The sequence below is a fragment of the Necator americanus genome, chromosome IV, assembly GCF_031761385.1.
Source record: "Necator americanus strain Aroian chromosome IV, whole genome shotgun sequence".
In the NCBI taxonomy this organism is placed as follows: Eukaryota; Metazoa; Nematoda; class Chromadorea; order Rhabditida; family Ancylostomatidae; genus Necator; species Necator americanus.
In genome coordinates this window covers 20,269,333-20,281,726 of record NC_087374.1, presented here as the reverse complement: position 1 = coordinate 20,281,726, position 12,394 = coordinate 20,269,333, and the positions used below count along the sequence as shown (strand labels likewise).

The 12,394-nt window shown below is 41.2% G+C and overlaps 2 protein-coding genes across 3 annotated transcripts; one reads left to right on the top strand and one right to left on the bottom strand.

Annotated features, from left to right (window-relative positions):
* Positions 1-4,529: 4,529 nt before the first annotated feature.
* On the top strand, positions 4,530-4,733 carry RB195_002061 (uncharacterized protein; the record flags this gene model as incomplete). Its single annotated transcript, XM_064199132.1, has 1 exon — positions 4,530-4,733. The coding sequence occupies one exon, from the start codon at positions 4,530-4,532 to the stop codon at positions 4,731-4,733; it is 204 nt and encodes a 67-aa protein (XP_064055013.1).
* Positions 4,734-5,034: 301 nt separating this feature from the next.
* On the bottom strand, positions 5,035-12,140 carry RB195_002060 (uncharacterized protein; the record flags this gene model as incomplete). Of its 2 annotated transcripts, XM_064199131.1 has the most annotated exons (12): positions 5,035-5,173; positions 7,164-7,218; positions 7,482-7,504; positions 7,562-7,599; positions 9,932-10,030; positions 10,301-10,366; positions 10,422-10,493; positions 10,715-10,802; positions 10,887-11,005; positions 11,066-11,227; positions 11,824-11,949; positions 12,051-12,140. In XM_064199131.1, the coding sequence occupies 12 exons, from the start codon at positions 12,138-12,140 to the stop codon at positions 5,035-5,037; spliced, it is 1,077 nt and encodes a 358-aa protein (XP_064055012.1). The 2 variants fall into 2 exon arrangements, with proteins under 2 accessions (XP_064055012.1, XP_013305235.1); XM_013449781.2 differs by lacking the exons at positions 5,035-5,173; positions 7,164-7,218; positions 7,482-7,504 and having other exon boundaries at positions 7,558-7,599.
* Positions 12,141-12,394: the final 254 nt, after the last annotated feature.

Genomic DNA, 12,394 nt, shown 5'->3' with positions numbered 1-12,394 from the left:
ATGACAGCCAATCAATATTGCAAGGGTAGCTTGACAAGAATAGCACTGAATTGGTCGAACAGAACAACAAGCATATCAGGCGAATAACATACTGAGCAAAAAAATTCAATCATTAACATCCATTCAGAGTGGATTTGGTGGGTGATTGTTGTGGAATAGAACAGAACGAGAAATTGGAAAAATTGTCAACGAAATTAGCTGATGACAATTATGTGAATAGTATACCCTCGCACAAATAACATTTCCAAACCAGTATTGTCGTTAATAGAACATTTTCGGCATTTCGAGATTGATTGCATCTCTTGGCTATAACTGAACCTTAATCGACGATAATTTTTTTATTTTCAAAAGTAGCATCTAGAGGGTAGAACACCTGATCGGAGGCAAATATGAACCACAGAACTTTTGAAAAGCAATCAAAATAAACGTAGCAGATCCGTCAACCTTGATGACACCGACACCGTCAATGAGTCAGAAAAGTGCAAAGCTTTAATAACAATGTAAATATGAAAACAAAAGAAAAAGAAACTGGAATGAAATGTAAACCAAAGAATGCACGGCCTTTACCGCAGCAACTGCAATATTTTTTCTTTGCGAAAAATTGAATCAACTTTCACCAAATTCTACTTATAAGAAATAGTCAGTTGGTATGAGCGCAGATATCATGAAACTACGGAAGAAAAGAAAATCTACTGAAAGCTATGGAAAAAGCTAAAAGAAAATCCACTAAACAATTACCCGCGGAAAAAAACGAAGCTTGTCCGTGATCGTTAGCGAATAGGAACACGCGCAGAAGCATAATGGAACACAAGACTGATCTAGATGTCGCCATTTCAGGCAAAAACAGAATTCGTTGCCAGCGCGGTTCGCTATAAATGTTCTTTCATCGATTAGCGCAACATGTTTTCGTCGATTGCTAACGTCCTTATCGAGGACTTCAAGTCGAACGGCAAAACAGAAATTGACATCGTTGCTACATGTTTTTGAGTTTTATTGCTGAGTCTGCAAACGGTTCATGTCTTGAATGCTAGGTTACACTAGAAAAATCTATTTTTCGACAGCCTCTACGAGTCTAAAAAAAACACCGTGCATCCAAAAAGAGAATTCGTAAAAAGGCTTCTTCAATTTCGGAATCTATCATATAACCGTCTCAAAATCAACGAAGCCAAAATTTTAGTACATTCCGGAAGCAAATAATTCAAAGACTGGTTCAGTTTCTCACAGTAATTGTTTGCTAATATTGAGTTCAGCCAGCTAATACAGTTCGACCACGCGTTTGTCATGATTCAAAAAAGAGAACATTGGGTGGAAAAAGAGAGACATTGACTTGTACATATAATATGTGGTATATATTTTTTCTGTGGTGTTCACTTCCCTCGCCTTCGTTGATGAACGAAAATTAATAGAAGTGGCATTTTCTATAAAATTAGGATTGTGTTTTTCCAACAACGCTTCCTCCTTTCTTTTTTTTCTATAAATTTAGGCGAAAGATTTTATAGATTGTCTCTAAACGCGTCAGTTCTACATTTAGAGAAGTTTTACATTTAAAACTTCAGTTCCAAACATTCCCTCGATACCCACATAATATGGACACAATTTGAGAGTATTATTCGAAGTGTGGGTTCTCTCCCAACAGTTATCACAGGATGATGTATTAACATGGAATAACGTGAACAATGTTATCGTGGTGATAAAGATAACGTTCCACGTCAGATCACATAAGCTGTTCGCCACTATTTAAGCAGCCGGTTTCGTTCGTGTTTTCACTTTCTGAGGACGGCATGTTATCAGTCTGAGGCAAATGTGCAAGGAAACAAAGGCGAGAATTAGACATAGTGGGGAAAAGCAACGCGCGCATTGGGCGCGTTGCTTTTCCCCACCCCAAAACGTTGCAACGTCCCACTTACCTTTTGTGACATACACACGAAGTTAGCGCGCGATACTACTGCACTATGACGCAGCAATTCCCAGATGAACCCTTCGCACCCCATTTTATCGCTCAACAACGCCGGCGTACCAATTCGACGCCATTGGACCCATCGCACCCCATTTCGTAACTTTCTGGCGCTAGCGCACTAATTCGAAGCCGGTGAACCCATCGCACTCCATTTTATAGCTTTTTGGCGTCGGTGCACCAATTCAAAGCTGTTGGACCCGTCGCACGCTATTTTACCGCTCTACTATGCCAGCGCATCAATCCGACGCCTTGGGACTACCCCCTCTTTCAAATTTCGTGACACACATCACACACACCCCACACACGCGACAGACTAAGCCCGCTATTTATAGCATGATATAGCAGCATATTACACACTTGTATATATTACAACATCTAGAAAACTAAATGTATTTTTCAAAGAACCATAACAACATTCTAAAACACGTCCACCGTTAGCCTTCCTGTCTTTCATTTCAATGAAAAAAAAAAAACATCGGACGTCAAAAGTTGGGCTGTCTAAGTCAGAAGACGAAAGTGTTGTGCTCGTCCGACATGATAGTGAATTAATAAAACTCGCTCATCGAAATGCAATGGAAACGCAAAAAATTTCCTTCGAGGCGCGCAGGCAAAAACAGAACAACTGCTTTCAAAAAAAAATACGGCTCAAAATTAGAGCAAAATAGCTAGGAATTGCAATTTATAGGGACATAATAGGATGAAGAACATAAAACAAAGTGCACAACTTGTTTGCAATACAAGATGTCACCAACACAAGCCTGACTGCTATCTGCACGTGGTGCCGTGCTTTCACTAAACGCAATCACGCATTCGAGTGTACGCTTTGAGAACGTACGAGCTATATAACCTGCACAGTTATATGGCGCCAAGTCCCCATACCTTACAAAAAGCTGTCGTCCAGCACATCTCCGGCGCCAATAACCCGAAAGATCAACCCCTTTGAGGGAGCTTGGATTCTTTGGCAACAACCATTCGTCAATGTCAAAGGAGCTCCAACAAGCCGCCCTGTCTAGGCTTCTAAGAGATCTTTGTTTGTCGTCTGGTGCACTACAGGAAACACGCATCAGAGACCAGCCAGTCATCAGTGTCGGATGCTACACTATCTATAGTAGGGTCAAAACAACATGAAGCACGTATGCAATTAAGTATGCGGCTTCTCTCGAGGCGCTTTGCTGGAGAGTAGCGGCTAGGAGCGTGGTGAAACCCTTGCAGGCAGCACCCATCGGACGGTGCCAACTCGTTTCGAACTGTTGCCTTCACAGCGCCGCTTCGAGCGCGCGCAAATGCACTGCAGCTACACTCACGATTCACGTCGTTTTGATTCGACTATACTGCGGCGATGCTGATGAAAAGATGATAGGAGACTGAGTGATAGCTGCCAGAAATGACTACAAAAACCGAGTGGAGAAATTTGGCTGAACGTTTAGATTTGCGTTTGTATAATACGGTCAAAACGACAAGAATCACCGTGCAATTTGCATAAGCGGCTGCGCTCGAAGCCCCGCGATGGAGGGCTTCGTTAAGGATCGCAGGAGGACCCTTGCTCGCACCATCCATCGCTGCAGTTCACAATGCTCCCACATCGATTCTAACCGTTATCTCCGTCGCGCCGCTTCGAGCAAACCGCTTACGCAACTCCACCGTGCTTCATACTTTTTTGACCCGATCATACTACGCCGGCATCGCAGATGACCAAACTCTGGATCATAAGCGCTTATCCACCTAAGGAAAACGCTGAACACAACAATAAAGACGCTTTCTATGATGAATTCAGTGCTTTTACGCCAAGAATACCCAGCCAACAGGTGGTCATTGACGAAATCGACGCGAATGGGAAGACTGGACTTGAACAGCAATCATAGATTAAATAGGAAGAAGCCGGGCCCCCTCAGGTGAGGAGAGTCCCTACGTCAACCGTCGAAAATTGAAAGGGGTCAGAGCAGCGGTTCAGACTATCGCATCTACGACATCAGTCCGATGTACTAGAGAAATGATTTCACAAAGCTTAGCTCTCTCCGGATACGGGTAACCGTCTAGTCGACTTTTGTGAACAGACATGATTCATCATCGCTTTCAAGTACAAAAGGATAATCGACGTCATCAGCTTACGTTGCAAAGGTGAACATTTTTGGCACCTGAAGAGCAGCGCGAGCGAAAGACGAGAACTCTCAAACTTCAGCTCTACTACACCTGACGAGGAATATTCTTCAGTCGGAAGTAAGGAAATGTAAAGCTGTTAGGGACGTCGGACTTGAAACTGACCACCGTCGAGTTCTTCTCAGCTTGAAGATGCGATTCCCCAAGAGAAACTTAGGTGTTCCAACTCAATCGAAAATCGACATGGCAGGTCTGAAAGATGAAGAATGCAGAAGGAAATTCTGCCAATGGGTGTTTACTCATGTTAGAGTACGGACCAGAAAGAAACTGTGCGATGCAGATTACTTCACAAAGTGTAAACATGATGCTGCAAGAGAAACGCTGCTGGTTCTAATGTCGCGAAAGAAGTTTGTCTTTGCATCTGTTTGTCAAACAGAATCTGGATATAACTGCTTATGTGCTGCTCGCAGCCGTGATGATTTCAACCGGAAAAGCGCTTGAGAAGAAAGTTGCGTCGTCGGCTGCAACAAGACCACAACAACGAATAGACATCAAAAGAAGAGCGAAGAAGTTTGAAAAGGCGTCGCAAGACAAGAACCCGCGGAAGCTCTACGCTTTACCAAAACATTATGGCGGCAAGAAGAAAAGGTGTTCAGTAGTCCTCAACACTGCCGTATGAAGTGAGTGTCGATGGAGCAACCCTACCAATTTGGAAAAATCATCTTAAGACTTTAATGAACGAACGAATGAACAAGTGTCGTCATTTCCCGAAATCGAGCACGTTTATAGACTGGAATATCGGGGAGCCACCGACCGAATAGGAAGTTCTTGCCTGCATCAAAAAGATGAAAAATGGAAAATCTGGTGGAGACAACGGAAGTAGCGCAGAAGTGGTGAAATCTCTTCCTTCGTCTGCCATTTGTGAGATTAAGATCATCCGTTCAACATGGATAGACGGAAGGATGACTAATGTAGACACGCTACCGTAGATACCCACACAAGAAGTTATCCGTCACGGACCATTGGAACAATCGAGGAAACTCCTTGCTGCGTGTTATGTACGACTTTGGAGCAGATTGTCCTGGACCAACTTGTTGAGCTTCGCGAAGAAACGAAGCCCTAAAAGCAAGCTGGCTTCGCCCTATCCCATCTACGATTGAACCGGTGTTTTTCGCCAGAAGAGTGATCAAAATTTGGCAGCGGTATTCGAAGCCAGTGCGAACAGTCTTCCCGGACTTTGGAGCCGTTTTCGAGTCTTGGAGGCTGTCTTCTCAACGTGCTACGCACCGATGGAGAAGCAGAAAAGTCCGCCCCCCCCCCTACTTGTTGAGCTGAACAAACAAATAACTGCAGCATTCGTGCCAAGTGGTAAGTGGAGTGAGAGAAGGGATAGTTGTAAGAAGTTCTCTGCCAAACTTCGCCATAGATGACATCATGCGAGGAACAGTCGATCAGTGTCTTGTCGACAACGTCTTAGCACCACCAGGATGCTCATTGATCGACCTGAGAATGCCCACGACGTTGTTATATTGGCGGAAAGCAATACGAAACTTCAATACACTGTCAACTTTACATTGAAGCCAGCTGCAGCCTAATGCGTTAAGACCACTTCTGGATTCAACTCTTTAACGAAGTTCCTGTGGCAGAAATTCATTGCTAACAATGTCAAATTGCGAGTCTACCAATCCGCAATTCGTCCCATGATGATGTACTAATCGGAGACTTCGGCTGCACTGTCCACGAGTGGTGGAGAAGCTTGACTGCACGGAAAGGAAACTGCTTATACTTCTGCTTGGCTACATCTGCCCCAGAAAATGCTGTAATAAAGCTCTTTATGCAGAAATCGATGTGGTGTAGTGGCGGATAACACATGGAAGATACCAACATGCTGCACCGCTATTGAAACTGGCCACAGCCTTCGCTTCTTTGGTCATATATTAAGAAGATCAGCAGACTGCCTTCTTCAAAGTGTTCTGAGGAGTCTGTCGGGTTCAAGCTGGAAAAGGACACCTCAGTGAAAACAGGAGTTCTGGACTGAGATGATAAAGGACTTGAAGATATTCGTCATCGAGAGACTGTTCAGATCAGACGTCAGAATATGGAATAACGACACTTCTGTGCAAGTTTCACCTGAAAATCGTAGGTTGACAAAGTTCTGCTCAAGAATGCGGGCAATCGCAGTCAAAGGATGATTCAGAATAAGAAAAGTAGTAGTAAACACGCAAATCATTGGAAATAATACCCTTGATTTAGGGTGTTTTTCAGCAGAACTGGACTGCACAAGAAACTACCCGCTACATAATAGATTTTCCTTCAGTCTCGTGTGGTTCGCGTCCCTGTAGCCAAAACTTCTTTTCCTGAGCCCTGTTCAATCGCAAAAGAACTTGAGAACAAGAAAAGATGTCCAGAAGTGACAAAATATCCAAGGATATGAGGATGCGTATGGCATGAGACTGCAGTGCGCTATCTATCCCTATTTTAGATACCAATAGCATAGAAGAAAAACCGCAGAGACACCAAACACAAAACATCGAACTCTGCATCACAAAACAAGAATGAAAACGTTTCCGCTGAAAATAGTCTTAGATAGAAAAGCATAAAATTTCCTAACACAGCTGATCACAATGTCAACCAAATTCTGACGGAGACATATAGTAAGGTATAGTAAGGTCAAAACGAAATGAAGCACAGTGCAGTTGCCTAAGCGGCTGCACCGGAAACGGCGCGGTTAGGATCGAGTGAGGATCCTTACTACCACCACCCATCGCTGCAGTTCGCGATGGTCCCACGTCGATTCCAACCGCTGTCTCCACCGTGTTCCTTTGAACGCAGTCGCTCACGCAACTGCTTCATGTCATTTCGACCCGACTAAAAACCCTGGAGCATACTGTAATCAAATATCTAGTGTGAAAGTGTATGAGAATGCCAAACATCTCTAGGAGAAAAGAGAATCACCGCAAAACGTAAAAAATTTATTAAAATATACAAGCATTCGATAATTAGGTAACTTTTACTCAAAAAGTATTTGGCCAGCGAGATATTACTGAGGAAAGAAACTTTACACATGTGACACAGAAAAAGTTTTAAATATGAGGATGTGTATAGAAACATGAAAAATTTCCTTGTAAAACTTTTCAGCAGTATCGACTGTTTGGAGCAGCAACCTAAACAAAACAACACCTATAGCTGAAATCGTACGAGAGAAGAGAGAGAAAAAATTGGAGAAAACAGCACGATGAGGAACGTGCCTTCCAATCAGAACAAATTAGCAAAATTACATATAGTAATCATTGCGGTTTACTGAAACACTGGTTTCTTGGCTAAGATCTACACAATTTACGGAGAAACGTGATGAACGTTGATTCATCAGTCTAGTCCAGATAACTAAAGCGGAAAGAGAATCACGCATATAGTGTTGAGAACCAACTCAATAACATTAACAAACTGGAACTGAACGAAGAAATAACAGCACTTAAGCGAGGGTATTTTTCGACGAGCCATACTCACTGCGGCTTCATTTCCTGACCAATCCTATAGGATTGTACCTGAAAGAGATATCACCTTGCTAAAAATATAAGGAAAGCCATTCATCAAACCCCGAAAGTGAGTATGTTTGTTCACGTTTATTTCAAAGATTAGATCCGGAACAAACTTGCTTCGTTTTTTTTCATTTAGCAAAGAACGGTATAACTACAAATTCGTCTTCTGCGTTCCTTCAGCTCTGTTTAATTAGCTAAGAAACGAATATGGTGGTATTCTGAGCTATACCGAATAATAACAATGCAACCAATAACCAATGCATTCTCTTTGCCACTTTATCATGCTCATTACGAGTTGTGTGAGAACCAGGAAGACGATAAAATAGAATGTTGCCGAGTCGTAGGATATTTGGCGGATGCACTATTAAAGTACGGCTGACATCTACAAGATGTTGGCTAGTGGTAAGAGCGCTGTGAGATTTCACATAACAGTTAAACTTCCAGTTTTTAATTGATTTTCTTGAGCTTCATCAAGCAGAGAGTAGAACTTTCGTTCTTCATCGCCTACTTTCTTACACAACTGATAGATGCGAATACGGTTTGGTACGGAGGCGGTACTTTCCCAAGTGTATTATTACTTTCCGGGCAAACTAATCAAGCATGTTTCCCAAAACTCTTCGAAAACGTTAATAATGTAATTTTCCGAGCTTTCATAACACATGACGTTCTAGGCATCGCAATAGGGAACTATCTTTCTGCTTTCTTCATGTTTTTTTTTTCAAAATAATCGATATCCGCGAAATAATTCACGGATACGCGCGAATCAACCGCCAGATCATGTTAAAGGCATCACCCCACGAATCTGAGGTGGTGCAGATTTCAGGTGGAGTATTCGTATACGGGATGGGAGACTACGGAGAGGGAGGTGATTTCGTCCATTTCTTGCTAATTGCCGTGAAAAACGGCCCGGAAGATGCGGCGCCGCACAAGACTGGCGCGCTCCAATCGAACCTCTTGTACAAAATGGTGCGCCAAAACGAATGAAGCCGTATCTTTCGGGCCGTTTTTTACGGCAATTAGGAAGAAATGAACGGAATCACCTTCCTCTCCGTAGTCTCCCATCCTGTATACGAATACTCCACCTGAAATCTGCACCACCTCAGATTCGCGGGGTGATGCCTTTAACTGAAAAACTACTGTGACGAATGGATCCTGAAGCAGTGAATACGATAAATATAAAATCAACTAGACAGAACATACAGCAATGTTCTTTACCACAATCATCGATCTACTGGACCGGAATTAATGGGGAAGTGAGCGAGAAATAAGCAAAAACGTAGTAAAAAAAACGATATGTTGGCGCTTTTTAGCATACATTGGCGCACGCAATCACTCAAAATGTCATTTAATTAATTGGCTCTTCAAACATAGACAAAACATATCTCTGAATAAACGCGATATTTATTCCGCACAATACTCGGTTCAGTTTCTCTATAGCACATAAGATACACTACAAAAATTTCAGCAAATTTAATATTTTTACACATTTCATAAATGATCATAATCCGTATAGCTTCATCGGATAAAAAAATTATGTCATACACTTTAAATAGAAGTTTTTTTTTCCGCGACGAGATCAATTGGTAAACTTCTTATTTCCACCGACACATAGAAAGGATGACATTGAATCCTTAAGCCTCTCCTGTAATTTTTTGTTAGGGAAAGAGCGAGCCACAACATTGCACTACGACGGGGAAGACGTAGATGTATAGTTTTGAGGACGAACATATTCCACTAGTGCAAAGTAATTGACGAAATATTGTGGAGGGAGTCGTTCAAAAGAAGCAACAGAAAAAAGATTTCAAACTAGTGCCGTGTCTATCAGATATAAAATTTGCAACGGTTCAACAACTAACGTACATGCATTCAAGTACGGACATGCCAGAGTAGCGTAGTAACTGCGAGAATGTTCATAAATGTTTTAGGAGTATAATAATAGGTGAGTTGGAAAAAGTTGGAAGCCACTTCACAAAACCCAAGTGCTTGTTTTTGTCTTTATCTGTAACTATGAGATGTATGGTTAAACAGAAACAGAAACAGACACAGCTTAAAATTGTCCAAAAAAAATTACCTGAGTCGCACTATATTAACTCAATTCAACACATCAATTTTCCCCAAATTTCTAAAAGTTTCACCGGAACTTCTTCCCTGAATACCACTGTAAATGGTGTCAACTCTGTTCTATAGCTCAAAGCCATTTTTTGTAGTCATAGCGGAGAGATCTGATAACTGATTTAATTCTCCTTTTTATTCGTTGCAGGAAAAACATATTCATTTGTCCATTCTCAAAAGCGGTCATGAGTCACTACGGAGAGATGGAACAAAACATGGTACTTGCCTTGTGCCAGTCCATCTTAGCACGAATGACTGGTAGTTGTCTCCGAAGTGCCTTAAAAGTGTTGTCGGACATCGAGGCATAGTTTTCTTGTACAGCTTGCTGAAATATAATCATGGTGTAAGTAAACACCATCCGGAAATCAACAGTCAAAATTGATGCCGAAATAAAATAATACACTTAGATGAAACAATCAGAGACGAAACAGCAGCCCGATCCTGTTTATTTAACAAAAACGTGATAAAAGATTTCTACTATCGGACAACGCAGCATGCAATACTCAATGCAATATTAAAATTGCACATGGAAGGCAGTGGACAAAGGTAAGAAAAAGAGAACTAATAATTCGACTTCTAAGTACGACTAAAATACCTGATATTTTCCTTCCTCATCACGAATCGTGGATAGTATGTCCTTAGCAGTTTTTTCGAGATCACTCTGAAGACGCAAAATGATTTATCTGCGAAATATTCTTCGGGAACAAAGAACTTACAGTAACTTGTATCTTCAGATTGAAATCTTTCTCGGAAAACAGTTGCACATTACCATCCTCGTAATAGTGCACCTTAAAATCGGAACTTTCTTTTTTCTAAAAAGAAAAAAAACTTTTTTCTTTTTAGAAAAAAAAGAAAGAAAAATGACAAGGGAACTCCACAAAAATAAACTACGGATGAAAGTTCGCAAAGAAATAAGGTTAAGTAACATGACATACTGCAAAAAAAATGTGAATTTCTGAGAAGTAACATGACATACTGCAACAAAAATGTGAATTTCTGAGAAGTTTACCTGCACTTTGACTTTCCCAACTAATTCTTGACTACCGGTTTTACCATCACCAACAGGAATTTTCCACTCAGATCGCCAGCGTCCATTGCTAAACATGTCGGAAATAAAATAGAAGAATTATGCTAATTATGCTGTTTAATTGAGAGAATTAGAAACAATAAAATAAACAAACCAGAAGTTTTTAGGTTGGAACTGATGTGACTCTATACACAATGTAAAGTTGCCGTGACGAATGAAAACACATCCGACACCAGATTTAGAATAGTGATCATCGATATACGCATCCAATTCCTTCACAAAAAAAGCAAAAATAGAAACTTCTTTTCATATAAAAAAAGCGATGTCAATTACCTTTTGCAAAGCGGCGCGCCAAGATTCAACAAGGCCCGACTCAGCTGCACTTGACTGGATATCGCTTGCTTCTTTACGAAGATGGTCGTATTTGAAAGACTTCTTTGAGGCATCATCGACGTAGCGTCCACCACCAATGTCGTTGAAGGGCGTGACCAAGGTCTGACGAGATTTTCTTATAAAAGCCACGGGATTTCGTAGTTTTATGGAACAAAGCAAATGAGATTTGTCATCTTGAAGTCTTGAAAATTAATTAGAAAGCTATAGGTTGTTATAATAGCTTAGGACAAAACATGCTGGAAAACTTGTTCAACCGCCAGAAAGAGGCATGTAAGTGATTAGCATGGAATTTTGCGAGAGGCTACAAGTTCGTATATGTACAAACACACCATGTACTGCTAAAAGTTCCAGATACAGAGATTCGGTACTTTCGCAACCGAAAATTAAATATAATGAAGTAACACGGCTCCAAACTGCAAAGTATCAAATAATCTTTCTTCTAATAGCCGCAACATTCTTGAGCCGCTAAACTCTAGACCCCTTAATCGGCAAAAGCTTCGCGAAGATGCCAGTTATTTCTTTCTAACAGGACAAGAGATAAAGAGAATCATGAACTTGTACATTTGAAACGTTTGAAAAGTTCATAACCTAAAAATAACAGTCATCCGCATTTTTCCTAAGAAAAAAAAACCAATAAAACTTGAATGCTGACGACTGAAAACTATGGTCATGAAAGACAAAAGTGAAAAAAAAGATACCTGCTTTTCAACTCCTTCAATTTTCACTGGTATAAATTGGCTTTCGTTATATTTGGTAATGGCATGAGCACACCCTTCCTTCAGTAACTGATCATTGTTAAGCAGCATGCGCACGGCATTGAAGACCTCAAATAATTGGTAACTGACTTGATGTATAAAAGAAATAACAATATTATAATATAACAAACCATAAACAAGAAACAGTAAAATCACACAAAAACTCTCACCTCATTGAATTCACCCGGTGGAGCATGTTGAAGGAAATCTGAGACAATGCGCACTTTCTCGCTGTCCGGAATAGTCGCCTCAGTAGTCATCCTCTTTCCCGGAAAACAACACAAATTCAAGTTGTATGAAGGGATGGGTCAGGGCTATAGCATCAGAACAAGAGCCACGGATAGAAACAGGAGTGGAAATTGCGTCGAAGGAACTCTAACACTGCAATCACTGCAGCAACAGAATGAACCAGCTCAACTGAAAGAACACTAAACAAACTGTGCAACTCATACAATCGTTCTGGTGCGTAGATGATCGATGGCGAAATCGACCGGTGCTACGTCGAGTGCAGCTT